This window comes from Numenius arquata, unplaced genomic scaffold (genome assembly GCF_964106895.1).
Source record: "Numenius arquata unplaced genomic scaffold, bNumArq3.hap1.1 HAP1_SCAFFOLD_445, whole genome shotgun sequence".
Classification (NCBI taxonomy): Eukaryota; Metazoa; Chordata; class Aves; order Charadriiformes; family Scolopacidae; genus Numenius; species Numenius arquata.
In genome coordinates, this window is record NW_027414203.1 from 27,510 (window position 1) to 50,675 (window position 23,166).

Genomic DNA, 23,166 nt, shown 5'->3' on the forward strand with positions numbered 1-23,166 from the left:
TTCAATTAACTTTATTTTACTTTATTATTTTTATTTATTAAAAATAATCCAATTAAATCCAGTTACTTCAATTATTTTTACATTTATTTCAGATCAGCGCTCGGTGGCGGCAGCAGCGGTCCCCTCGCAGGGCGCCGCCATTTTCCCCCGGGACACGTGAGCGCGAACAACCAATCAGCGATGGGGCAGGAAGTGGCGGGGGTTACTTCCGGTTGGGGTGGGCCGTGCCCACCACGCACTGGTTCACCTGAGGGAGGGGGAGGGGGAGGGGGAAGGGGAAGGGGAAGGGGAAGGGGAAGGGGAAGGGGAAGGGGGGGGGTGTTGTGGGACCCCCCAGAACGGCCCTTGGACTCCCCCCCCCAAACACCTGCCCCTTCTCCAACAGCTCCAACCTCACCCAAATCTACCCCCGCCCTCCCAAAATAGCCCCCCCCGCAAATCTACCCCTTTTCCCCCAAAACAGCCCCCCAGCCCCAAACCTACCTCCCGTTGCCCCCAAAACAGCCCCCCCTTGACTCCCCCCCACCCAAACAGTTCACCCCCAAATCACCCCCTGCCCCCAAATCTGCCCCAGTCCCCCCAGTTACACTCCTCTGCCCCCCCAACCATCCCCCCCTTCCCAAATCATCCATCCCCCAAAACCACATTAATGCCCCCCCCCCCCCCGAAAATTTTCCCATTGCTTGTTTCCCAAATTATCCTTGAGCCCCCCCATCCAAACCTCCCCCCCCCACCTTGCTGGCAAAGCGCAGGGAGTTGAGGGTCTCGGAGAAGTTCTCCTCCAGGGGGGAGATGTTCACAAACATGAGCCTGGGGGAAGTCGCGGGGGTGTGGGGTGTCAAAGGGGCCCCCCCAAACCTCCCCCACCCCCCAATAACCCCAAACACCCTCCAGCCCCCCCACAACCCCCCCCAACCCCCTCACAAGCCTCCCCCCCAGCAACCCCTAGCCACAAAGAACCCCCAAGCCCCCCCACCCCCAAAACTCCCCCCAGCCTCCCCATCCCCCCCCACACCACCCCCAGGCCCCCCCAAACCTCCCTCAACCCTCCCACCCCCCAACCCGCTCCGGCCCCCCCCAAACCTCCCTCAACCCTCCCACCCCCCAACCCGCTCCGGCCCCCCCCAAACCTCCCCCCCCTCACATCTTGGCGGAGCCCCCCAGGGAGTTCTGCAGCAGGTAGGTCAGTTTGCTGTTGCAATAGGGAATGTGGGGCTCCTGTGGGGACAGCGGGGGTTCGGGGGGGGGGCCCTGAGGAACCCCCAAACCTCAGGCCCCACCCCCCCATTCCCAGTGCCCCCCCCTGACCCTCAGGGCCCTCCCCCACCCCCCCAATACCTTGTTGGAGAGGGCCATGAGGACGTGCCCCAGGGTGGGCAGGCTGGCATCAATGGGGGTCCTGAGGAACCCCCCAACCACCAGTGGCCCCCCCGATCCCCAGGGCCCCCCTGTGCCCCCCCCAACCTCCTCACAACCCCCAGGGCCCCCTTGTGCCCCCCCCCCCGCCTCCCCCTTTGTTGGAGAGGGCCATGAGGAGATGCCCCAGGGCTGGCATTGATGGGGTCCTGAGGAACCCCCAGTGCCCCCCCCCGCAAGCCCCAGGGCCCCCCCTGTGCACCCCCCAGGCCCCCTACCTTGTTGGAGAGGGCCATGATGACGTGCCCCAGGGCGGACAGGCTGGCGTTGATGGCCTGGGTCTCCCGCAGCCGCTCCCCCTGTGACAGCGACTTCTCCAGCCGCTCGCTACCCGCCAGGTCCACCAGGCTCAGCACAGCTGGGGGCACCCCAGAAAGGGGGGGGAAGAAGGGGTCACCCCAAAGCTGGGGCCACAGAGGGAGCAACCCCAAAAAGGGGGGGTCCCAAAAGGGCTCAGTCGAAACTGGGGGCTCTAAACCTGTGGCCCCCAAAGGGGGGACCCCGAAAGGGCTCAACCCTGATCATGGCCCCAAACTTGTGGCCCGGGAGGGGGCGGGGGGGGCCCAAACCAGTGGCCGTAGACTGGGTGATGATGCCGTGAAAGACGAAATCAGGACTCAATAGTCGGGATGACTATTAAGCAGGTATCCTTTATTGCAGCGCTGGACGCACAGGGGATAGCTCCTCCAAATGTGCGTGCCCGACAGAGTCAGTTTAACAACATATATGCACACCATACATACATATTCATGCAAGGAGTTTTAACATATTCATTAGTTTCCAGTAACTCATTACCATATGCTACCTCCCTCTTGGAGCCCCCCATTTGTCAGAGATAAGATAACATTGTGCTGGCCTCACAATTGCTATCTACATAGGTACCTTCCTGTCTTGTTACTTATCGTAGCTCTGCAGGGGTGTAGGCCCCTATTTGTGGTCAGCCAAGTTGTATTTGCTAACTCATACTTAGGTAAGCAAACCTTCAAGCCATACCTAGCCTTATTCTTTAATTCAATCCCCCCTTTTCTTTATGCTATTGCAAATTCTTTTGCATAATTTTGTTTACAGTCCATAATACATGTACTTGTTGAGCAACAGTTCGTACTTTCCACCACAGCCAAATGTTGAGAATAGTCAGCAGTAGGGCTGCAAAAATCAGCACTAGTACAGGATGCACTAGGAAATTGAAAACCTGTGCAGCAGTTGGAGATTTTAGTGAGGTATTTAGAAAAATGTCCCACCAATGATGTTCACCAGTTTTCTCAATGGCTGTGATGATGTTCTTTATTTCTACAGTATCATGCTGGACTTGCCATAATGTTCGTTTCGAAGCTTCCTTCACCCTCTTTAGCAACATTTTAATGTCTGGGTGGGAAAGCATTTTCTTCAGGACATTAATGTCCATTCCAATCTGTAATTTAGGTATATCATTGTATAGCATGAAACTGTCAGAGATCAACTGAGAAGTGGTTATTGGAGCAGAATAATTAAAATCACAACCTTGTATCTTGGTAAAATTACAAACACAAAAGTTAGTTCCATTTGTTTCTTCTTCACAAGTATCAATGCTGACATTAACACAACTAGTCCTTATACAGACACATCCTTTTCCTACATAATACACCTGTGATTGAGCATGTTCTGAGGGAAGCATCTCAAACGTGCATGTACTGTCCTCTGTGTCTAAGCACAAATCTTCGTTTTCAATTACTGCATTCTCACAAACATATCCTAGTTGTTCCTTTGGGATGCAGGCTTCGGTACTAATGGTCTGCCATTTTCTTATATCATCATTATATTTTGCCCAAACATTATAGTTTATTGGTCTGACTACTACATCTTGATGGATTGCCCCTAGTGCTAAAATAGGGAAAATATCCCATACCTTTGCCTTTTGAATTGTCAGCACGTAGGCTTCAATTCGTTCTTTTGTGTCATCATAGGTGAAATTAACTAATTGCCACCAAGCCTGATGTTTTAATTCGAATGGGGTGGTAGTATCGTTCTTAGCGATAATTTCTCTAATTTCCTGTGGTAGGTTTCCTGACATCCCTTCTCTGATTATATCAGAAACCACAGATTGTATCCAAAGTTGTGTTTGTATACACTGAATGGCAATAGAGACATTTCCTTGTAGTCCTTTTACAAAAGTTGCTACTGCTTGGAAATCCTCAGTAGTATGGTTAGATAATAGGGAAATGAAATCAACAGTTAATTGCTGAGTTTCAGCCAGAGTGATTAAAGATGACCTTAGTGGTACTTCTAGCCTTCCTAAATCAGAGGTGACTGTGCTCAGTTTATTAATTATTACTTCCTGATCAATCGAGTTTAAAACTCCTAGTCCAGATCCAAACCATCCTGTTAAATCTCTCTGTTTCCTTGAGTGGTGAGCTCTGGAATGTAACCATGCCTTCCATCCTTTAAGACTTTGCGAAATAAAAGGTAAGCATTCTGATTTCATCTGAGATATATCAGCTTGTACCTTTACCCGTACCTTCTTTAAAGAATATGTGGGGTCCAGAAATAATTTCTGCTCATTGGATTGTCTCACTACATAAGGGCCTGCGAACGAAAGGTTATGGTATTTCACAGCACATTTAGCTGGTTCAAACAGAGGGATGGTGGTTGGACTTGGAGTAATTATATTTCTCCGAGGCACATAGAGCACAAAGGGGAATAGAAATGTTGCTGCACGGCTTTCTAGACTCCATAGTGCGCATATCTTATAAACTGCTTCTCCTTTATTTACTATAGTAAGGCTACATTGAGGTTGCTGACATGTAGCCTTCAAAGCAGTTGTTGGTACTTCCCATATGGTAAATTTCCCTTTTTCAGTGCTATTGTATTTTATATTTATAGTGATGTTTTCAGCCTTTTCAGATGCATTACAAGTAACCCTACTCCTAAAGGTAAATGTTTGAGTGAAAGTTTTTATCTCCTTTTTGCATGCTATATTTTCCCTATATATTACATAATTTTTATATATTACTGGTGCATTATAATTGAGAATAGTATTTGAACGTTTCACTTCTGGAAAGGGGATAAGTTGGGGAGAGAGAGTATCCATACCATGTGTGGCGGTTATATCCTTTGGGACTAAAATCAAGGCCGCTTGTCAGTATGATCTTATAATTTCCCTTGCATCATGTATAACTCCTATGCACCTAATCATTGAACTAACTTTAGGTTGGACCTCTGCTCGACAGTAATCTTGGTGGAGTGTACATACTGCTGAAAATATGCATTGTTGTGGCTCTTCTAAATTATATACATAAATGCCAACCGTTATTACAGTGGTTAAGTACACTTGTGTCATATCAAATTTACATGCTTTATCAATCAAGCTGTTTTCTCTTATTTCAAAGGATGGTATCTGTTGTGAATCTCCCCAGTCTCTTTTAATCTGGCCATCAATTTTTAAAACTGTGTATACCTTAGTCTTTTTATATGTGATATTCAGACCTGCATTGCCCAAATGTCCATTCCTGGTCCAGTCTTCGGGGTCGGGGACATCATCTAGGTCTTGATGGGTGGTGCAGTTCTCTGTCCATCCAGCTGTGATGTAGAAGATCACAATAATGATCTCCGGAATCGCAGTTTTGCTGATCCGGTACATTCGGAGGTCCATTTCTGCTCAAATTGGGGATCTTCCTTATGCCTCGGAGCCGTCTTTTGTAATCTTAGTTTTAAAGGTCCTAAAGGTTCAGAAGTCCACTGCTTGTCTGGAGCTTTTTTCACTCGAGAGTAGTGAATCCAGGACGGCTGCTCCTTCACCTTGATTGCAGTGAAGGTGGTAACACTTGAAATGGTCCGGTCCACCTCTCTTCCAGTGGATTGCCTGAAAAATTTTTGATATAAACCCAATTTCCAGGACTAAAGGGATGGATAGCGTGATCCAATCCCTTAACTCTAGTTCCTAGGACACTCTTATTGATTTTCTCTAATTGTTTTCCCAAAGAAATAACATATTTTTGTAAATAAGAATTACCCAACTGGTTTAAATCTTCTCCTTTATATTTTGTCTGGTATGGTCTCCCATATAATATTTCAAAAGGGCTTAGGTTTTCTTTAGCTCTTGGCTTTACACGTAGTCTAAGCAGAGCTATGGGTAATGCTTGATACCAATACAAATCTGCTTCTTGACATATTTTGGCTATCTGCTGTTTTATCATGTGATTCATTTTTTCTACTTGCCCACTGGCCTGCGGCCTATATGGGGTGTGTAACTGCCAATCAATTCCCAATAGTTTGCTAACTTGCTGCACTATTTGTGCACAAAAGTGAGTACCTCTATCTGATGAGATGACTATAGGTACCCCAAATCGAGGTATTATCTCGTTCAATAACACTTTAGTCACTTCTCTTGCCTGGTTTGTTCTACAGGGAAAAGCCTCTGGCCATCCAGAAAAGGTGTCTGTAAGCACCAATAAGTACTTATACCCCCCTTTTCTTGGGAGTTCGGAAAAATCGATTTGCCAATGGTCTCCTGGTATGTTTCCTTTCCCAATAGTTCCTAACTGTATTCGATTACCTGTGTTGGGGTTATTTCTCAAACATGTTTCACACTGCTGAGTCACCTGTCGAACAGTGGTATATAAATTCTTCCCTATCCATCTTTGGCCTAAAAATTTATATAACGAATCTGCTCCCCAATGTGTCTTATCATGTTGTTCTTTAACAAGTCCCCACACTAGTTTGGCAGGTATAATCATTTTACCATCACTCAAATGAGCCCATCCCCGGGAAGGAACTTGTCCTCCTAATTCTCGTATGAACTCCTCATCTAATCTAGAATATTTAATGCCCTCGTGGTCATCCAGGTCTTGATTTCTATTGTCTGGAATTAAGGCTAGAATTTGTTCTTTCTGTATTCTTTCTGCTGCCTGTTTAGCCTCATAATCAGCCAATCTGTTACCTCTTTCTTGGTCAGTGTTACCCCTCAGATGTCCTCGACAATGCATGATGGCGACGCTAGCTGGTAACCGTACTGCCTCCAGTAGACGAAGTATTTCTTCTGCATGTTTGATTTGTTTTCCTTGTGCGGTTAGCAATCCTCGTTCCTTCCAGACTGCTCCATGAGCATGAACAACTCCAAAGGCATATTTGGAGTCTGTCCATATATTTATCCTTTTCCCTTTCGCCAGTTCCAAAAGCCCTAGTCAAGGCAATAATCTCAGCCTTTTGAGCTGATGTCCCGGTAGGCAATGGTTGGGATTCAATTACCTTATTTGTTGTGGTCACTGCATATCCAGCCTTACGGATACCTTGTCGGACAAAGCTACTTCCATCCGTAAACCAGGAGTCCTGTGCATCCTGCAGGGGTTCTTCTTTCAGATCTGGTCTGCTAGAATACACAGCCTCTATTGTTTCCAAACAGTCATGTGTTAGCGGTTCGGTTGTTGCTTCACTAAGGAAAGAAGCTGGGTTCACAATGTTAGTCACTTCAATTTTAACGTCATCTGATTCAATGAGGGTGGCCTGGTATTTCAGAAACCTGGATGGGGAAAGCCAGTGATTCCCTTTTTGTTCTAATACAGCGGATACAGTATGCGAAACCAACACTGTCATCTTCTGGCCCAAGGTAAATTTCCGGGCTTCCTCAATATTTAGTATTACGGCCGCTACCGCTCGTAAACATCCTGGCCATCCTTTACTTACTTCATCTAATTGTTTAGAGAAATAAGCTACAGCTCTTTTGTATGGTCCCAGCCGCTGAGCTAAAACTCCTAGAGCTGTTCCTTGTTTCTCATGAGAAAAGAGCCAAAAAGGTTTGGTTACATCAGGCAAGCCCAAGGCCGGGGCTCTCATGAGTTCCTTTTTGAGTATTTCAAATGCGTTCTGAGCTTCTTTGGACCATATCAATCTAATGGGATTATTTTTCAAAAGTTCATATAAAGGTTTCACTATTATTCCGTAGTTATAAATCCATAATCGACACCAACCTGTCATTCCCAAGAAGGTTCTGAGTTCTTTTACCGTCTGAGGAAGTGGGGTTTTACAGATGGCTTCTTTTCGTTCAGTTCCCAACTCCCGTTGTCCTCCAGATAATTCATATCCCAGGTAGGTCACTTGCTGTTGTACCATTTGAACTTTCTGTTGAGAGACTCGATATCCATTTAGTCCAAGAAAGTTTAACAAGCTCACAGTCCATTGGATACACTCAGGTTTGGTTTCAGTTGCTATTAACAGGTCATCCACGTATTGTAAAAGGGTTCCATTTTTGGAAGGAGGCTTCCATCCCTCAAGCTCACGTGCTAATTGATTTCCGAAAATTGTTGGACTGTTTTTGAAACCTTGGGGTAACACTGTCCAAGTAAGCTGGGTTTTCCTACCAGTGGTAGGGCTTTCCCATTCAAAAGCAAACAACTTCTGACTTTCTTTAGCCAAAGGCAGACAAAAGAATGCATCTTTTAGGTCTAATACTGTAAACCATACCTGACTGTTTTTCAATTTGGTAAGTAATGTATAGGGATTGGCAACTACAGGGTGTAAATCTTTAACAATTTTGTTTATTTCTCTTAGGTCCTGAACTACCCGATAAGTTCCATTTGGTTTCTTTACCGGCAGTATGGGGGTGTTATATTCTGATTCACATTCCACTAGTAGTCCATGTTGTAAAAAGTTCTTAATTGGACCTTCTATCCCTCTGCGATCTTCTAATCTCAGGGGGTATTGTTTTTGACGTATTGGGCTTGCTCCCTCCTTAAGTTGTATTACTATGGGGGTAGCGTGTTTCGCCCTTCCTGGAGTCCCTGTAGCCCAAACCCCTGGATATACCTGATTAATGATTTCTTCAAGTTCAGGTGATGACACAGTGGGCTTTTCAGAGTGCATTAGGGCTAGGCTCAAAATTTCAATCAACTGATCTTCTTTCACTTTTAATTCCATGGCTCCTTGATTAAAAACTATCACTGCTCCTAATTGCTCTAATAAATCTCGCCCTAACAGTGATTTGGGGGAATGTGGCAAGTATAAAAATCGATGTATTCCGATCTGTTTTCCTAATTTAAATCTAAGGGGTTCCGAAAAGAACGCCTTTCTCTGCTGGCCAGTGGCTCCTATTACATTTACAAAATCCTTGCTTACAGGCATTAATTCTTGATTTCTAACTATCAATTCAAATCGTTTTGCCACCTTAGAGGGATCATCTCGATACCCTCTAGCTACCTCCTTCCAGTCATTTAAATCAGTGGTGGAAAACGGAATTTTCACTCTAGCTGGTCCACTAGATCCCATTACTTCCCGTAACGGGGCTAGGAGTTGTGGAGCTCTCTGAGTTTTGCTCCTGGTTCTTGCAGTAACTGGAGTAAAAGCAGTTGCCGCTTCCCCTTCTTCCTCACCGCTACCGCCACCCTCTGTCTCAGGGAATGGCGACTGGGGTGGAGAAAGCGGATCTGGCAATGGAGGGGGGGGCATTCCCAAATCCTCAAGCTGATCTTCTGTTTCCTCTTTCCTCTTACTGGATTCTGTCACTTTTAAACACCTTTGTCCAATACTACATGCCGAGCAACATCTCTTCATTTTCTGCTGCCCCTTCCTTTTATCTTTATGTTCTTTCTCGAGGGACAAAACTAAAGGGTCTTGCGGTGGTATATTAAATCCGCAGTCCTTTTGCCATTCAGGATGATTTCGCAAAGTGAAAAACATATCCGCATACATAACCTCATCCCATTTTCCTTCTCTCCGTAAGAACAACATCAACTGCAACATAGTATTATAGTTTAGGGTTCCATTAAGAGGCCACTTTTCTCCATCATCTAATTTGTATAAGGGCCACCATTGATTACAATATTTTATCAAAGTTTTCTTATTCACGTTCCCACCTGACGGTCCTCCTATATTTTTCCAATGTTTTAAAATACATCCTATGGGGCTCTTTTTCACAATTCCGCCACTTTGCTGTTCCCCCATATTTGCTAATTTAACACAGTACAGTTAGAGGATACAATCTGTCTCCTCAATATTCCTCCCACTGCATCCACAGCTGGCAATTAGGGCACTCAAGATCAGTACAATCTGAATTAGACCCAAACCAGTGAAAAAATCTTAAAACAATTTTAACACTTAACACTTATTGTTTGCTTTACACCCGTTATCTGGGTGGAAAGGACAATATCCATTTATATGACCGATCATATTCATCCAGTCAACCAAATATACTTGCTTTGTTCATCTCCGGCCGCACCCCTCGCGGGATAACGGAACCGCGGATCAGAACTCCACACTCGCTTCGCAGCTGTGCCGCGTCTCAGTCATACAAGAGCTAGCTCAATTCATTCACACACCTTTTACCAAATCCAAATCAACTTTCAATAAACAATTCCTTTAAACAGTTCCAATTTCAATACCGATAAGTTACTACCACCACAAAGTACGTTAATGCAAAGGTACTTAGCTTTACTCGCGACCGTACCTAACGTACTAAAACCAAGTGTATGAAATACAAAAGTACAAAACACAGCATGTGCTCATACCCGCATACACAAACCAAACCAAGTGTACGAAATACAGGAGTACAAAGCACAAAATGTGCCTGTACCCGCGTACACAAACCAAGTGTATGAAATACAGAAGTACAAAGCACAAAATGTGCCTATACCCGCATACACAAACCAAACCAAGTGTACGTAATGCAAGAGAGCGCAGCACAACCTGAGTTGCGCAGCACAACTCACGTACACAGTATGCCCTCAGGCACTAGTAGCCTGGCATACAGCGCCCTGCGTAGGACGTCTCCTACGACTTATGGGAACCCCAAATGACCGGTTCCAAAAACCAAAACTCTTTTTTTTTTTTTTTTTTTTTTCTCTAATTTTTCTTAAAAGAATACCTTATTTTCTAGATGGTCCTTGTCTGCCCCCGCAGTGATCCGTATGAGGCGAGGAGTCCCTCCGGGAAGATCCCGGGGGTACCCTAGGGAGTCCTGTTCTCAGAGGGTCCTGCAGCCGAGCAGAGAGGGTCCCACCTGGGGTGCCAGAATTGATGCTGTGAAAGACGAAATCAGGACTCAATAGTCGGGATGACTATTAAGCAGGTATCCTTTATTGCAGCGCTGGACGCACAGGGGATAGCTCCTCCAAATGTGCGTGCCCGACAGAGTCAGTTTAACAACATATATGCACACCATACGTACATATTCATGCAAGGAGTTTTAACATATTCATTAGTTTCCAGTAACTCATTACCATATGCTACCTCCCTCTTGGAGCCCCCCATTTGTCAGAGATAAGATAACATTGTGCTGGCCTCACAATTGCTATCTACATAGGTACCTTCCTGTCTTGTTACTTATCGTAGCTCTGCAGGGGTGTAGGCCCCTATTTGTGGTCAGCCAAGTTGTATTTGCTAACTCATACTTAGGTAAGCAAACCTTCAAGCCATACCTAGCCTTATTCTTTAATTCAGTGACCCCTAAAATGTCACCCCAAACTGGTGGTCCCTAAAGGGTTGCCTATAGAGAGTGTCCCCGAAGGCTCCCCCTATAGAGGGTACTCCAAAACCAGGTACCCCCAAGGATTATCCCCAAACTGGGTGGCCCCCCAAGGTCCCAGCGCCCCCCCCAAAGGGGTCCCCCCCCCCCCTACTCACAGGCGCAGCGGAGGCCGCGGGCCCGGTGGTGGCCCTGGATGTGGAGCTGGAAGATGCAGTGGCTACGGGAGGAGCGGTCGTTCAGCGCTGTCTGGGCCACCGAGCGGTTGGTGGCCGCCGTCTGCAGCAGCCCCAGCACCTGGAGGGGGGGGACACACACAGACACCCCGTCACCCCCAAACCCCAGCGCTAACGGGGTGGGGGGGTAAAGGGGGGGTCCCCTACCTCCTCCTCGCAGGCGATGGGGACGCGGCGCAGGTTGGGGACGTGCAGCTCCTCGCTGGCCGCGCTGACTCGACGGATCTCCAGCTCGGGCCCGCGTTCCCCCCGGGGCCCCAGTAGATCCCACAGGGACTCGTTGTAGATCTCCAGGAAACTGGCGCTGAAACCATACTGCCCACCGCCATCACAGCCAGCCCCAAACCCCCCAAAAAGGAATTAATCCTCTCTTTTTTTTTTTTTTTAACTCACTTCCCAGCCCTTTTCCCCCAGTTCCTGGGCTCCCTGGAAAAGCTGCCGCACGGCGCGAGGGATCACCCCCCTGCTCTGCTCGTCCGCCCCCTCCGGCCCCTCCATCGTGTAGGTCTTTCCGCTCCCCGTCTGCCCGTAGGCGAAGATGCAGACGTGGTACCCGTCCAGCGCTGACTGGGGGGGGGAAGAGGTGGCAAGAGAGGTGAGGAGGGGGCTGTTTGCCATTTTGGGGGGGGGGGTGGTGGGGGTTCAGGGGGAGATTTCGAGGGGAGGGGGGGAATCTGGGACCTGCACCAGCAGCGCGATCTCCTCGAAGATCTCCTGCTGGGAGGCAGCCGGGGGGAAGACGCGGTCGAAGCTGAAGTTGTAGCGTACGTCGCCTCGGGACTCGCGCCCCAGGTGAGACTTTTTCTGGGGGGAAAAAGGGATTTTTTTGAGGGGTCCCCAACTCCATCCTCAGGTCCCCTGGGTGAGCAGGAGCTGGAAAGCCCCCCTTTTGTCCTTAAAAAACTCATTTTGAAAGATGCCGGTGCTGATTGGTCTCATTAGGGGGGACTAACGATGGCGGGGGGGGGGGGGGGGGTTGTTAGTGGCAGAGACCCAACAACCTGGGGAATTCAACGGGGGGGGCACCCCCAAACTGACTCACCTCATCTGGCCTGGAGAGCACCAGCACAGTGTTGTCCTCAGGGGGGAACTGGAGATGCTCCAGCCCCCTCTGGTGCTCCTGCTCCTCGGGCAACACCGGCCGCACACGGCAAAAGACACGGATGTTGCCCTGCAGAAGGGGAAGAGCCGTGATTTTGGAGGTACGGGGCGGGGGATTCAGATGATTTCCCCTCCCCCCCCCAGACCCCCTCCCGGCTTCACCTTGAGCTCCTGGACCAGATTATGGAGACGACGACGCTCCATCTCCTGCCCGTGGAGCTGCTCCCCCTGCTGCTCCACCTTCTGCTTCTGGGCGGCTGCCTCCAGTCGCAGCTCGGCTGCCAGCGCTGCCTCCGCCCGCAGGTGCCCCTCTGTCACCTGCAGCTGGACCTGGGGGGGGAGGAGAACAGCCCTCGGTTAACACAGGAGGGGGAAAGACTGGCTCCGCAGGGGTGGAAAAGCAGCCCTGGTTGGGGGGACGCACACACACAGAAACCAGCCTCGACTGCGGGGTGCTGAGACAGCCCCGCTCCCGGGTGGCGCTTTGGGGCTGAGAGCAATCGGAGCAGAAAACCACCTTTTTTTTTATTTTTCTCCTCATTTTGCTGGAGGAAAGCAGGGAGATCTCCCCCCTCCGTGACCCACCTCCCTTTCCTGCAGCGCGGCCGCCAGCGCCCTGGCCTGCCCTTCGGCCTCGGCCACCGCTCGCCCCCCTTCCTCCACCTCCTCCTCCAGACGCCGCTTGTCCTCTGCCAAGCGCTGCGCCTCCCTCCGCCATTGATCTCTCTCATCCCGGCAGCTCGTCAGCTCCTTCTCCGTGCTCCTGGGGGACACGCACACCTCGTGTTAGGGGGGGGAAGTGACACCCCAATTCCCGGGGTGGGGGGCGGGGGGGGGTCTCACTCCAGGCGGAGGGTGAGGAGGGTCCCCTGCTGCTGCTGTTCCTGCAGCTCCTTCTCCTGCTGCTCCAGGCGCTGGCGCAGCTCCTTCTCCTGCTGCTCCAGCCCGCTCTCACCCGGCGGCTGTCCCCCAGCGCAGCCCGCAGGGACATCAGAGGGGAGACAACTGTGGGGACACGGGAGGGGTTGGGGATATGAGGGGACATGGGGGGGGCACTCGAGGGGACACTGGGAGTTGGGGGCTCCAGGGGGACATCGGAGGGGAGACAACTGTGGGGACACGGGGAAAATGGGAGAGGGGCTTGGGGACGCCAAAGGGGCGCCTGTGAGGAGGTGAAGAGGGACTTGGGGAACACCGGGTGACATGGGAGGGGTGGCCCCGGGGACACCAAGGGAGTTGGGGGACACCAAGGGACTGGTCCCATCACTCACCAGGCCGTGGGGCGGCTGCAGCGGCCAGTTGAGGGGGAGGGACACGGGGGAAGGGACATGGAGGGAGGGAGGGTGGGCTCCCAGTATGGTACTGGGACCAGTGCCACTCCCCCAGCCCCAGTCCCTACTCCCCTCCCCAGTTCCCCCCCCCCCAAACCCAGTCCCTACTCCCCTCCCCAGTTCCCCCCCCCCCCCCCCAAACCCAGTCCCTACTCCCCTCCCCAGTTCCCCCCCATCGCTGTGTGAGCCCCCCCCCGGACCGAGACCCCCTCCGATTGGGAACCTGCCCCCTCCCCCATTCCTCCATGACCCCCCCCAGGCTGGGACACCCCCCCCCCCAAACTGGGAGCCCCCTCCAATCCAAGACACCCCCTCCAAACTGGGAGCCCCTCCCGTTCTTCCCTGAGCCCCCCCAGTCCGAGACCCCCCCAAAGTGGGACCCCCCCCAGTCCTGCATGGGCCCCCCCAAACTGGAAGCCCCGCCTATTACTCCATGAGCCCCCCCCCCCAAGATCTGGACCCCTCCTCAAATTGGCACCCCCCCTCAGCCCCATTCCTTTGGGGGGGGTCCCCCCAAATCCTGCCCCCCCCCCAATCCCCTGCGTGAGCACCCCCAGATTGGGACCCCCCCCAACTGGGAGCCCCCACGTCCCAGCATGCCCCTCCCCCTGCCCCCACTGCAAGCCACCCCAAACTGGGACCCCCCCAAACTGGGACCCTGCCCCCATCCCAGCATGCCCCCCCCCCCTAAAACTGGCACCCCCCCAAACTGGGAGCCCCCACAGTCCAAGACACGCCCCCAAACTGGGAGCCCCTCCCATTCTTCCCTGAGCCCCCCCAGTCCGAGACCCCCCCAAAGTGGGAACCCCGCCCAATCCTGCATGAGCCACCCAGGCTGGGACCCCCCCAAACTGGGACCCTCCCACCATCCCAGCATGCTCCCCCCCCAAACTGGGAGCCCCTCCCAGCCCCATTCCTTTGGGGGGGTGGGGTGGTAAATCCTGCCCCCCCCAATCCCTCTCCCCCGATGCATTTTTGGGGGGGGGTGTCCCTAGCTGAGGGTCACCAGCTCCAACCCCCCCCCCCCAACAGGCACCCAGGATGTGATGGCGAGCGAGGCGGGGCCCCCCCCCAGCCGCGCCCCCCGCTGCCCCCCCCCAGCCGCCCCCCGCTTTTGGGAGGGCCAGGACGTCCTGGCCCGTTGGACGGACGGGCTCCTCTACCTGGGCACCATCAAAAAAGTGGGTGCCCGACCCCCCTAAATGCCCCCCTCCCCCCAAATGGCCCCTCCCATTTTAACACACACCCCCCTTTTTTTTTTTGCCCCCCCCCCCCCCCCCCAGGTGGACACGGGGCGCCGGGGCTGCCTGGTGCAATTCGAGGATAATTCCCAATTCCTCGTCCTTTGGAAAGACATCAGCCCCGGTAAGAGCCTCCTCCTAAATTAATGAACCTTCCTTTAATTAATGAACCCCCCCCTCTCCTTTAATTAATTACCCCCCCGTTGTTAATTGCCCCCCCCCCCCCCGCTAGCGGCAGTGCCGGGTGAGGAACAATCCTGCTGCGTCTGCTCCGGCCGAGCCCTGAACCCCGAAAACCTCCTGGTTCGCTGCGAGAAGTGCGGCCATGGTGAGTGTGCCCCCCCCCGCACCTATTCCGGGGACACCCCCCCCCAAAATGTAACAGCCCCCCCCCCCAAAGCCTACCACCAGCAGTGCCACCTCCCCGCCGCCCACCCCCGCCGGACCCTGGATGTGCCGCCTCTGCGTCTTCGCCGTGGCCACCAAGGTGAGCCCCAACGAGGGGGGGGGGCGAGGGGTGTTTTGGGGGGGGGCACCACACGGGACGCCCCCTCCCCTTCATTTCCCTCCCCCCCCCCCTTCCTTGTCCCCGCAGAGGGGGGGGGCGCTGAAGAAGGGCCCCCAAGCCAAGGCGATGCTCAGCATGAAGGCGGTGCTGCCCTACCAGCTGAAGACCCTGGAGTGGGACCCCCCCCACCTCGCCAACCGCCAGCAGTGCTACTGCTACTGCGGGGGGCCCGGCGAGTGAGTACAGACCCCCCCCTACCCCCCCCCCGCTTTGCAATTTCGGGGTGCCCCCCCCCCCTTAAATTAATTAATTAATTAATCCCCCCCCCAGGTGGAACCTGAAGATGCTGCAGTGCCGGGGCTGCGCCCAGTGGTTCCACGAAGCCTGTACCCAGTGTCTGAGCAAACCCCTGCTCTACGGGGACCGGTGGGTCCGGGGGGGGGGGGGCAAGGGGGGGGAAAGGGGTGACACCACCCCCACCCCCCCCCTCCGGCTTCCTAATGGGGGGGGACACACTGTTAAATCCCCCCCTCCCCCCCGCTTTGAAATTCTTGCCCCCAGGTTTTACGTCTTCGAGTGCTGCGTCTGCACCGGGGGGGTCGAGAGAGTCCGGCGGCTGCCGCTGCGGTGGTGAGGGGGGGGGGGACCCCCAACTGCACCCCCCCCAACTGCACCCCCCCCCAACTGCACCTCCCCCCCCCCAAATCGCACCCCCCGAACTGCACCCCCCGGCATCCCTCAATCTGCAGCCCCCAAACTCCACCCCACCCCCCCAGCACCCCCCCAATGCACCTCCCCCACCCTGTACCCCCCCCCAAACTGCACCCAGCCCCCCGCACCCCCTCATTTTTGGGGTCCCTCCACCCCCTCCACCCCCCCTCATTTTTGGGGGCCCCCCCAGGGTGGACATTGCCCCCCCATCACCCCCCATTTTTGGGGGTTTCCCAGAGAATCGTTCCCGTCATCACTCTGTATTTTTGGGGGCCCCCCCAGGACACCCTTCCCTCCACCCCCCCTGATTTTTTTTGGGGGCCTCCCCCTTATTTTCGGCCCCCCCCCAGGGTGGACGTCGCCCACCTCATCCTCTACCACCTGAGCGTCTGCTGCAAGAAGAAATACTTCGACCTGGAGCGGGAGATCCTGCCCTTCGCCAACGCCAACTGGGACGCGCTGCTGCTGGGGCCGGTACGGGGGGGGCCCGCACCCCAAAAACCACGGGCGGGGGTCGGGGAGGGGTGGTCTCACCCCCCCTACGACCCTGCAACCCCCCCCCCCCCCGCAGCTCGCCGAGACCCCCAAAGGGGAGCGCTACGGGCAGCTGCTGGGGGCTCTCAGCGCCCACAAGGACAGGTGGGTGCCTCCCCCCCCCCCGAACCCCCAAACCCCTCCTGACCCCCCCACCCCCCCAGCACCCCTAAATCCTTCCTGATGCCCCTGAATGCCCCCAGCCCCCCACGAACCCCCCCCAAAGCCCCCCAGACCCCTGCCCCCATGTTCGCTTCTCAGCCCCCCCAGCCCCCCCCTCTCCCCCCAGGTTCATCTCAGAGCCCCCCCCAAAGCCCCCCCTCCAAGCCCCCAGCCCCTCCCAGACCCCCTAAAAGACCCCCCCCGACCCCTCCAAACCACCCCAAAGGCCCCCCCCAGCCCCCTCCCCAAACCCTTCCTCCTCCCCAGGTTCATCTCTCAGCCCCCCCAAAAGCCCCCCCCTCCCCCAAACCACCCTAGAGCCCCCTCCAGACCCCCACAAGACCCTCCCCCCAAACCCAAGGCCCCCCCATCAGGCCCCCCCCCCAGCCCTCCCCAGAAGCGCCCCTCCCTCCCAACCCCCCCTCTCCCCCCCCAGGTTCATCTCAAAGCCCCCCCCAAAGCTCCGAAGCCCCCCCTCCAAGCCCCCAGCCCCTCCCAACCCCCTAAAAGACCCCCCCCCCGAAACCACCCCAAATCCCCCCCACAGCCCCCCCCCACCCCATCCTCCCCCCCCAGGTTGATCTCTCAGCCCACCCCAGCAGCCCCCCCCCCTCGACCCCCCCTCTCCTCCCAGGTTCATCTCGGGCCGGGAGATGAAGAAGCGCAAGGGGCTCTTTGGGCTGCACACGCGGGCGCCCCCCCCGCTGCCCCCCGCTTTCCTGGGGGGGCCCCCCTGTTATAGTTTAAAATAAAAAAGGCTAAGTCCGAAATAGATTCACTAAATGTTTATTAAGGTAGGAAAGCAAAAACAGCGCTGGGCGGCCGGGGAGTCACAGCTCCACCAAAGGCTCGCAAATTCAAGCAAACTGAACATCTCTTTTTATCCTCACAGAGGTCGGGTTCGACATCTTCAGTACGCCCCTCTGCTTCTTCCGTTATCTTTACTCCCTCTGGTCTGTCTCGCTTCACAGCGGTTTCAAGGCAATGTTGGTTGTAAATTAGTTTACACCCTTCCCCTTCTACACGATTGATTAGTTACAAAGTTAAAACAGGGATAACATTGGGGTTAAGCTTATCTTGTAAAAACAGGACATTCCTATACAGTTTAGTAATATAATATAGTGGACGTCTCTTCTTGTTAGGGAGTTCTCAAGACTGCCACAATAAATTACAATCCAGCTTCAGGGGAGTTTTGCAGGTGGTGGTGGCATAATTAGCTTGTGCCATCTCTTACATACATTTGGTTAATACAAAGATAAACATTCACTTACATGGACACATTTTGATAGCATTGCAGTTTGTGTAAGTCAGGACTTTCTTACACTATGTACAACAGAAATGGATAATCCTAAGATTTGATCAGCAACAAATCTTCCTCAGTTATCCATTACAATTCCCCCCTTTTCTTTTATTCACACATCCTACTTTGCTGATCAAATCTTGACAATACTTCACACGCGGCTCAGTTTCTTCTTTTTAACTCTGTGCTTTTTCTTTACAACTCGATTAGGACCTACAGCCTGCAGCATTTTTGTTTCCTGTTTTTGGATAAATATTAGCCCACCCCTATCAGTTCCAGGCTCCCAAACCCTTATGCCCCAAGTTTTCCCAGTCAACCACCCGGGATCTTGATGCTGCAATATCAATATTTTTAAAGATTTACAGTTTCCATCTCCTAATTCTAGTGTTGCCCCACTACTATCATAGCTTGGCTGGGTGCACCCTTCAGGCCACCAAGTAACATTGAGATATTTGTCTGGAGACGCGACTGGCCATCTGGCGGTGGCTATGGTTTCGCAACCCCAATAGGCACAATAATGATGATTAGGGTGATTACAGTAACCTTTTCCCGGATTTGAGCTGGGACACCAATAGGTAGCCCTTACATTCACCCAGGGTTCACACCCTGTGCCCCCAGGAAATCCCACTGCAGCTCCTATTAGTTCGCAATTGGTTAAATTAAAAGAGGGTGCTCCCGCAGTAATATTCATTGGGAGGATCCTGGCTTCATTCCAACTGGAGATAGTCCAATTAAAGGGCTGATGTGGATACCCTAATATCCTGGATATTAAAAGACTTAGTAAGATAACAGCCTTCATTTCCCCACAGTTCAATACCTCTCTGCCTTCCTCGTCTACTCTTTTGCGGAGAGCAACGGGATTTCAGTATCTTCTCGGCAGCAGCAGGTAGTCTTCAGGGGAACCCAGCTGGTATCCTGTCAACAATTTAAATATTTCCACCTGTTTGGCTGTTGTGCCCGTTTCCAGACAAATTCTATGGCACACAGTCTTAGAACTTTATACCAGTCCGTTTCATATACTTCCCAAAGTTCAGGTATTGACAATTCCCATCCACAAAATAATTTACAGATCTCCACTGGATCATCTGGTTCCTGGATATACCTTAAGTCTTTACGATATTTCATGCAATAATTTTGCCTGTTAAATGAAACACAAGACCATTTTCTGTTACAATTTAAACGCTGGCATACAACCCAACATAAGTGCCCAGAGGTAGGGTGTTTTAGACAGGGTATTCCACGGGGACCTCCTATCCCGGATGACACATGTATTTCTGTTTCTGTTTCACAACAAAAGGGAAAAACCTGGGGAGTTCCAGTGAGTTTATATAGCCCAGACCCCCCCGTTTGGTCAGGGATCCTCTCTTCACTCCAGGGTGCAAAATATACTCTCCGCAGATTATTTCCGGGTGATAGTTGGAACCATTGATATAAACTATTTCTTACTTCTCTCCTAGAATGATTCATTTACCAACTTCACTCCGTCTGATTGTTACCCGGAGATCCCCTGGTTGCGTCGTTACTGTCCACTTTTCTGGAAAGATAGGTCCCTTAATTCGGCTGGCATGAGTCCATCCTTTTTCCGCTGTCCGTACAGCCGTATCTGTAGTAAGTAAAACAACAAAAGGTCCCTCCCAACAGGGTGTTAAGGAGGTTTCTTTCCAGGTCTTAATTAATACCTGGTCTCCAGGCTGGACTCGGTGCAAAGAGATGTCCAAGGGGGGTCTTTGTACTACCAAGCCCTTCCTTCTTAGTTCCTGTCTTCTTTTTGTGAGTTCCAAAATGTATTCTGTTAATATTTTATCTTCAACCTTTGGATGCTCTACTAATAACCCAAAATCATAAGGCATCCCATACAACATTTCAAAGGGGGATATACCAGTATCTGTTCTTGGTTGGGTCCTAATATAAAGCAAAGCCAACGGTAAACATTTAACCCAATTCATTTTTGTTTCCACCATAAGTTTAGTTAAGTGTTTCTTTATTTCCCCATTCATTCTCTCTACTCTTCCAGAACTTTGTGGGTGCCAGGGGGTATGATACTCCCACTTTGTACCAAACAATTCAGTTATTCCTTTAATCACTTTAGATGTAAAGTGTGGGCCTCGGTCTGAGTCTATTACTGCAATAGTTCCATATCTCAGGATAATTTCTTCCAACAGAATTTTAATAACTGTCTTGGCAGTAGCCCTTACCACTGGAAAGGCTTCTACAAAGTGTGTGAGGTGATCAACCAAGACTAATAAATACTGATATCGCCCGACCTTCGGCAATTCGGTAAAATCCACCTGTATTTTCTCAAAGGGTCTCTTAGCCAGTTCCCGACCCCCTTGAACCTTTTCCCTCAGTTGTCGTTTATTCACTCTGCGACACGTTAGACACCCTTCTAAAATTCTCTTGGCCAGATTGTAGATTCCAACACAGGCATAGTTCGTTTCGAATTGATCTACTAATGCCTGAACCCCCCAGTGTGTTTTATCATGCAACTTGTTTAATACTTTTCGAGCTAGTCCTTTTGGGAGAATCTCTCTGCCATCCGGTAGCAGCCACTTATCACCATTTCTTTTTGCTCCAATTTGTTTTAACTTATCCAATTCTTGGAGGGTGAATGTCTTATCTAATTTTAGCCGTTCAGGTTCTTCTCCCAATGTCTGAACTATTAACAATGTGGCCTGTTTCGCCTCTGCATCGGCTAGATTGTTCCCTCTTACTGTATGTGTTAGTCCCTTCTGATGTCCGTTTACATGGACTATGGCTATCCTTAGTGGACCTCATAAGGCCTTTAAAATCTCCTGGATTAGTTTTTCATGGACTAATCCCTTTCCTTGGGTGTTGATTAAACCTCGCTCTTCCCAAATTTTTCCAAAAGTATGTACCACCCCAAAGGCATACTTTGAATCTGTATAAATAGTTCCAATTTTATTTTCTAAGAGTTTTAATGCTCTTAACATGGCATATAGCTCGCACGCTTGTGCGGACCATGCTTTACTTAATGGTCCTGATTCTTTTACCTCAAAGGTATGCCCATCCACAATAGCATATCCTGATTTCCGTTTTCCTTCGACCACTCGTGAAGAGCCATCCACAAATAATTTTTCTCCTTCATCCAGTTCATATTCTTCTAAGTCTTCCCTTATCTTAGTCTGTAAATTTATTAGTTGGAGGCAGTCGTGGGTCAAATTTTCTTTAGGTTCTCCGTACAAAAATTGGGCGGGATTTTGAATAGCAGTGGTTTCCATTTCTAGCCTAGGGGAGTTGATTAAAATTCCCTCATATTTTAACAATCGACTATCTGTAAGCCACTTATCAGCCCTTTGTTGTAATACTCCCCGAATGTTATGGGGGGTGTATACCTTTAGTTCACCTCCTAAGGTGACTTTTCCAACCTCTTCTACCAGTAATGCAGTGGCCACTATGGCCTGCAGGCAGGTGGGCCACCCGCGGCTTACAGGATCCAGTATTTTAGAATAATATCCTATAGGCTTTCTTTGTCCTGCCCACCCTTGGGTCAGAACCCCATAAGCAGTCCCATTATCTACATTGATAAAAAGTTGAAAGGGTTTTCGGATATCGGGTAAACTGAGGACAGGTGCTTCTATCAGATCTCTTTTTATATTCTCCCAGCGATTGTCATCCTCGATGGACCATTTTACTAATCCGTTTTTAGTTAATTTTTCATACAAGAATTTTACTTTACTACTGTAATTTTCTATCCACTGTCGACAATACCCTAATAATCCCAATAACTGTCTTATCTGTCTTTTATTAGTGGGCGCTGTTAGAGACAAAATTCCTTTTACTCTTTCAGGATCTAATTTCTTATGTCCCTTTGTGAGCCAATGCCCTAAGTATTTTACCTCTTCTTCAGTGAACTGTAGTTTGGATTTAGCAACCTTTAATCCTTTGAGGCCTAAAAAGTTCAATAGCTTGATGCTCTCATTTCTGACTTCTTCCTGAGTCTTTCCAGCAATTAGTAAATCATCCACATATTGTATTAGGATTTGTCCCTGACCTAATTCGTAAGATTCTAATAACTGTTCCAGAGCCTGTCCAAACAAATTTGGGGATTCTGTGAATCCCTGGGGCAAAACGGTCCACCGTAACTGTTGTTTCCTATGCGTCTTGGGATTCTCCCACTCGAAAGCAAAATAGTCTCTGCATTTTTCCTCTAATGGACAGGCCCAAAAAGCATCTTTTAAATCTATAACACTATACCATTTATAATCGGGACTTAACCGATTGAGTATAGTGTGAGGATTAGCCACCACAGGGAACCGGGTAACGGTTTGTTCATTTACAGCTCTCAGGTCCTGTACTAAGCGATAAGACCCATCTGATTTCTTTATGGGCAATATGGGAGTATTATGGGGAGACATACAGGGTTCCAGAAGCCCTTGGGCTAAAAGTCTCTCAATTACTGGCTGCAACCCTTCCCTCCCCTCTCTAGAGATGGGATACTGTTTTATCCTAATTGGCCGGTCTGGGTTTTTTATGGAAACCGTAATTGGTTTGATATTTAGCTTTCCCACCGACCCTGGGCTATACCAAATTTCTGGATTTATCTTGGCTTCATCTTCGGCGGTTAATAAACAATTTTATTTTCAATTTCTCTTGGTCTACTTCTAAATTGATTCCTAATTCTACCATCAGGTCCCGTCCCAAGAGGTTATATTCAGCTTCAGGGACCAATAAAAAGGTTCCCACCCCGTATTTGTTTGGGGCTTCTATTGTTACATTCCTTATCAGGAGTACTTTGAAAGGTTCCCCCTTTGCACCAATTATTTGGAGTGTATCTTTTGATTTAACACATCCAGATGGTAACTTTTGGACGGTTGATCTCTCGGCGCCTGAGTCCACAAGGAACTCGAACACCTCATGCTGAGGACCCAATTTCAATTTTATCAAGGGCTCTGTGTTTCTCTGGGTCCCCAGCAAATAGAGCCCCTGACCCCCCTAATCCTCCTTAAAAATCCTTTCATCCTGCGCCCTCTTCCGGCAGTTTCTCTGAATGTGTCCCTTCTTATGACAATAAAAACATTCCATGCTTTGTGTATCAACCTTCTGTTTCCTCAGCTCCACTGGACCCCTTTGGGGACCTTCCCTTCCCCTGACTTGATTTTGCCCCTCTCTCACCGCTGCCATCAGAATTCTGGCTTGTTTCTTCTGATTTTCTTCTTCCCTCCTTACGTATACCTT

General features: G+C 50.7%; 1 protein-coding gene and 1 pseudogene across 1 annotated transcript; one reads left to right on the plus strand and one right to left on the minus strand.

Annotated features, from left to right (window-relative positions):
* Positions 1–202: 202 nt before the first annotated feature.
* Positions 203–13,753, minus strand: LOC141477848 (carboxy-terminal kinesin 2-like). The gene is made up of 11 exons (XM_074167034.1): positions 13,715–13,753; positions 12,346–12,513; positions 12,125–12,253; positions 11,764–11,880; positions 11,476–11,649; positions 11,230–11,397; positions 11,005–11,143; positions 1,635–1,774; positions 1,145–1,218; positions 735–810; positions 203–247 (listed from the first exon to the last, which is right to left on the minus strand). The coding sequence occupies exons 1-11, from the start codon at positions 13,751–13,753 to the stop codon at positions 203–205; spliced, it is 1,269 nt and encodes a 422-aa protein (XP_074023135.1).
* An 807-nt stretch (positions 13,754–14,560) lies between these two features.
* LOC141477849 (PHD finger protein 1-like) lies at positions 14,561–17,422 on the plus strand (annotated as a pseudogene).
* Positions 17,423–23,166: the final 5,744 nt, after the last annotated feature.

Coding starts and splice junctions, on each gene's coding strand:
- LOC141477848 (XM_074167034.1), bottom strand. CDS start 13,753: ATGGGGGAGGGGGCAGGTTCCCAATCGGAGGGGGTCTCG. Junction 11,144..11,229: donor CCATCGCCTGCGAGGAGGAG/GTAGGGGACCCC, acceptor CCCCCCCTCCAG/GTGCTGGGGCTGCTGCAGAC. Junction 1,775..11,004: donor CCGCGGCCTCCGCTGCGCCT/GTGAGTAGGGGG, acceptor GGGTGCCCCCAG/CTGTGCTGAGCCTGGTGGAC.